We start from the raw sequence: 4,836 nt of genomic DNA, 5'->3' as shown, positions 1-4,836 counted from the left end.
TCTGGGTGATCTTAAAGAGCGAGGGGGTTTTGTACAATACACATATAATAGGAGGGGGAAGGGAGGGCAGGAGCCTCTGGTCTCTGGGAGGGGAGAGCTAGGGGCAGAGCCACGGGAATTGACCAATGGGGAGAGTGTCCCTATTTGCACTCAGAAGCCTGCAAATTCCTCTGGGTCTCAGATATACGCCCCTGACACCATTCTCCCCTCCCCGTCCTGCCTCAGGCATAAAAGGCCTGGCCAGGTGAAAGGCTCGCCACTCCTCTTGCCATCCAGCTCCTCAAATCAGTGTCACTTGCGTCCTCTGCCTGGACATGACTTCCTACAGCTATCGTCAATCGTCTGCCACCTCATCCTACGGGGGCCTGGGCGGTGGCTCTGTGCGCTTTGGGGCGGGTGGCACCTTCCGTGCACCCAGCATCCACGGGGGCTCAGGAGGCCGTGGCGTGTCTGTGTCTTCTGCCCGTTTTGTGACCTCGTCCTCTTCTGGGGGCTTCGGCAGGGGTTTCAGTAGCGGCTATGCGGGCACCCTGGTCAGCTCCGATGGGTTGCTGGCGGGCAATGAAAAGGTCACTATGCAGAACCTCAACGACCGCCTGGCCTCCTACCTGGACAAGGTGCGCGCCCTGGAGGAGGCCAACGGAGAGCTGGAAGTGAAGATCCGCGACTGGTACCAGAAGCAGGGGCCTGGGCCTTCCCGCGACTATGACCACTACTTCAAGACCATTGAGGACCTGAGGGACAAGGTGGGCGGCGGCCGGGCCACTGGAAGTGCACCTGCCGCGGCTGGGCGGGTAGACGGGTGCCGCCGCGGAAACCCAGCCCACGCGGCGGTCCGGAGCCACCGCCTAGTCGGGGGCGGGAGCGAGCCCGTTAGGACGAGAGAGCCCGCAGGGTGGGGCAGAGATAAGGGGGACAGAAAGCAGGGGGGCAGGACCATGGGGCAAGAAGTGGAGTCCAGGTGGAGGGAAGAGGGGCGCCGGGCGGATCAGGTAAGTGGGCGGGACCTGTAGAGGAGGCAGGGGCGGGGTTGGAGTGCCGGGAGGAAGTGGTAGCGCGGATCAGACAGGCTGGGAATGCGGATTCCAAGAATGCGAAGCTATGGGACACTGCTGCGTATTGTCCAGGGGTCTAGCCAGGGACGGAGACCACAGTAGGGAGATGCCAGAGTCTGGCCTGGAGGGTCTGATCCACACTGAGCCAGAACCACCGCTTCCCAGCCTCTCCAAACAGCACCTACCTGACCCCTAATGACCTCAGTGTGGGGCCTCTGCATTCCTTGTCCCTAGCCTGGCAGGTCTGGTTTCCATCACGTCCAGGCTTTGGCCTCCTCTCCTGTTCCTCCCAGGTGGCCACCCAGGTCCTAAGAGGAGCTCTAGGAAGAATGGGAGAGGCCAGCTGTGGCCCCTGGGCCAGATGCCCCCATTGTTGGCTTGCCTTGATTTCTGCTTGGGAAGACTGAGTCTGAGTCAGCTCAGGGTGGTCTTGGGCTGGAGATCTGGAGTCTAAGCCACAAGCTGTTAGAGGGGAGCCTTGACTTGCATGTACAGGGAAGAGCAGGGTCCTGGAGATCAGAGACCAGAGAGATCACACTGCTGGGTCTCCCAACGCAGAGCTCCCCAAAACATTTCCCAGTGCCCAGCGTGCTGGGTGGCTGGCAGAATCCCGGAACCACACAGGCTGTGGGGGAGAGCTAGAGATCTTAACAACCACCTAGAATAGAGCTTTTTGTCCTGTTTGTACACATTTTGTAAATTGTAACCTTCCATAAGAAATGAGAGGGTACTTTAGAAAATCGGAAAAATGGAATTAAAGTAAATTTACTCTGGTGCAAAAAATTTTGAAACCTAGGCACAGTTTTTTCATAATACAAAATTTCTATGAACTTTCTGAAAACCCCTTCACTCCATTTTTTTTTTTTGAGAGATTTTCACTGTAGGGCGCGTACGCTCGCCAGACAGACAGAGAGAGACAGAGAGACAGAAAGCGAGAAATCACCCCCCAGGGGGGATGGTCACGCCACAATCCCTTCTCCTCCATTCTCCTCTCGGGATCTTGGGCACGCACGCACACGTGCCCGGCGTGAGTTTTAAGCCACTGGGTCCGGGACACGAACCGCGGTCGACTACGTGGGAGTCCAGCGACATAGCCATTACACTAACTGCTGGTTCCCCCCTTCACTCCATTTTAACATGCAGCCTTGTACATTCCTTCCACTCATCCCCCCCACCACTGGGCTACAAACTGGTGTGAATATGTCTCTCAGATCAGAGAGCCCTTCTATTGGGGTGAACTTGGGTGAGGTTTCCTGAACTTTAGCTGCCACTTTTGTACCTAGGAGAGCCACTGACCTGAGGTTACAGAGGCCATAAAAGATGAGGTACTGAATGCCTGGCACATAACAGAATCTCAGTAAACGGATGTCCTTCTCTGCAGGCAGAATGTGTTTTTATGTGGGTGGTATAGACAAAGGGGTGAGCCTTTCTCCTTGCTTCTCTTGGCCCCTACACTTAACCTGCATCTGGTTTATAGGCCCCCTTCCCCTAATAGGCCATTTTGTGTCACTGGGCAGATACCTCAGAGGTTTTCTCCCCAGACTTGCCTTCCTGCCCTCCCTGCCCTCCCTGCCCATACTCTTCTCGCCCTCTGGGCGATCCTCCTCCCGTGCTCAGCCTTCTCTGAAGTGTTTCCTCCTATTCTAGCCGCTGGGCATGGACTGATGCCAAGGCCTCCCAGAACAGGAGTGGGCGGCTGGGGCTGTGGTCTCTAGGGAGTGGGGATGGGGTGTAGTTGTTTGCTACTTTCCTCTGAGAAGACAGCGGGTACAGTTATGCTGAATTGGTGCCAACCTCCTGCCTTCTACTTTCCAGATTCTCGGTGCCACCATTGAGAACTCCAAGATTGTCCTGCAGATTGACAATGCCCGTCTGGCTGCAGACGACTTCCGCACCAAGTGAGTATCTGCCCTAGGGGCTGCAGAAGCCAGGGCAGGGGAGGGCAGCATCCCAGGTCTTTAGGGAACAGTGCAGTGAGGCAGGGAGGGGCACTTTACTTTGCTCTCACGCACCCCAGCTGACTTGAGGCAGGCCCTGCATGGATCCCTGAACTCTGGGGGAGGTGGTGAAATCTTGAAGTGTGGAAGAGACTCTGGTCTGACTGCAACTATTTCCTCTGAAGGTTTGAGACGGAGCAGGCTATGCGCATGAGCGTGGAGGCCGACATCAACGGCCTGCGCAGGGTGCTGGACGAGCTGACCCTGGCCAGGGCCGACCTGGAGATGCAGATCGAGAACCTCAAGGAGGAGCTGGCCTACCTGAAGAAGAACCATGAGGAGGTGAGTTTCAAGCTGGCCATCTCTCACCCCTCCAACATGGCTCTGGGTGTGCATGATGTTCCCAGGGTCCCAGCAGGGGACAGTGGTGACTTGGTCTGCTCCCCCGTCTGGCTCCTAGGTCTGTACCTGGACACCAACCTGCTTTGGTCTGTTGGGGGAATGGCTTGGTCCAGGGCCAACAGACTCTGCCCTGACATGCCCATCTCTGCTGTGTCTTTCCAGGAAACTAGTGCCCTGAGGGGCCAGGTGGGTGGCCAGGTCAGTGTGGAGGTGGATTCTGCTCCAGGCATCGACCTTGCCAAGATCCTGAGTGACATGAGAAGCCAATATGAAGTCATGGCTGAGCAGAACCGGAAGGATGCCGAAGCCTGGTTCATCAGCCGGGTAAGCTGGGGGAAGCAGGCACTCTTTGGGCAGTGGCGAGGAGAGGGGGCTTGGTGCTTCTCACACAAGGTTCTGCCTTAGTCTTATTCTTTCCTCCTCTCTTGGCACAGACCGAGGAGCTGAACCGGGAGGTGGCCGGCCACACAGAGCAGCTCCAGATGAGCAAGTCCGAGGTCACTGACCTGCGGCGTACCCTCCAGGGTCTTGAGATTGAGCTGCAGACACAGCTGAGCATGGTATGTGGCCCTGCCCTGTGTGGGATACACACTTAAGCCCTCACCACCTTGAGCAGCCTGGCCACGTGTGCCTGTGCCCTCTCTGCTGAGTCCTCCCCTCTTCCTCCCGTCAGAAAGCCGCCCTGGAAGGCACGCTGGCAGAAACAGAGGCTCGCTTTGGAGCGCAGCTGGCGCAGATCCAGGCGCTCATCAGCAGTATCGAAGCCCAGCTGGGCGACGTGCGTGCTGACACCGAGCGGCAGAACCAGGAGTACCAGCGGCTCATGGACATCAAGTCGCGGCTGGAGCAGGAGATCGCCACCTACCGCAACCTGCTTGAGGGCCAAGAGGCCCACTACAATGACTTGTCCAGCCCCAAGAGCCTCTGAGTTGGCAGGCTTGTGGGCTCCTGCCCGCCTGCAGAGGGATTCCCTGGGAAGAGCCTTGGGAGGAGAGGGACCCTTATCTTGGTTTTCCCCTGATCTGCCAATAAAACTTTATGATCTGAGAGAGGAAGGACATTTGGTTTGTTATTTCAGCCCATGGAAAGAAGGGTCACGTCTTGGCCCTGTTTATGTGTTATTTGAAACAAAGTTCACAGTGTCTCAGGAAAGGGAAGGGAAAGTACTCATATACTTTGACTGCTATGGTAATTTTTGTTTGCAGAAGTCTTCATTTATCTAACCTGCTCCTTGCAATAACCTTGTAAAATAAACTGGCTTCTACCTTATAGAGAGGTAGGCACGGGGTGAGAAAGTGGCTTGTTGTATTGTAATTGCTCTCATACCTGTCAAAGGTGGTATTTGAAGCTATGGTTTTTGCTTCCAGATTCAGTTTTCTTTCCATTATTTTCCCCCAGGGGTTGAGACATGCATGCATGTGATGTGTGTGTGAACAATTAGT

The 4,836-nt window shown here is 56.0% G+C and overlaps 1 protein-coding gene across 1 annotated transcript; it reads left to right on the top strand.

The window, feature by feature from the left end:
* The first annotated feature begins 222 nt into the window (after positions 1-222).
* Positions 223-4,443, top strand: KRT19 (keratin 19). Its single transcript, XM_006155981.3, has 6 exons — positions 223-746; positions 2,871-2,953; positions 3,178-3,334; positions 3,557-3,718; positions 3,829-3,954; positions 4,068-4,443. Exons 1-6 carry the CDS (start codon positions 315-317, stop codon positions 4,320-4,322), a joined length of 1,215 nt encoding a protein of 404 aa, XP_006156043.1. The 5' UTR covers positions 223-314; the 3' UTR covers positions 4,323-4,443.
* Positions 4,444-4,836: the final 393 nt, after the last annotated feature.

This window comes from Tupaia chinensis, unplaced genomic scaffold (genome assembly GCF_000334495.1).
Source record: "Tupaia chinensis unplaced genomic scaffold, TupChi_1.0 Scaffold000477_1, whole genome shotgun sequence".
NCBI lineage: Eukaryota > Metazoa > Chordata > Mammalia > Scandentia > Tupaiidae > Tupaia > Tupaia belangeri.
Note: the sequence above shows the minus strand (reverse complement) of the source record. Positions and strands in the feature narration are given on the sequence as shown.

Coding starts and splice junctions, on each gene's coding strand:
- KRT19 (XM_006155981.3), top strand. CDS start 315: ATGACTTCCTACAGCTATCGTCAATCGTCTGCCACCTCATCCTACGGG. Junction 3,719..3,828: donor AAGCCTGGTTCATCAGCCGG/GTAAGCTGGGGG, acceptor CTCTTGGCACAG/ACCGAGGAGCTGAACCGGGA. Junction 3,955..4,067: donor TGCAGACACAGCTGAGCATG/GTATGTGGCCCT, acceptor TCCTCCCGTCAG/AAAGCCGCCCTGGAAGGCAC.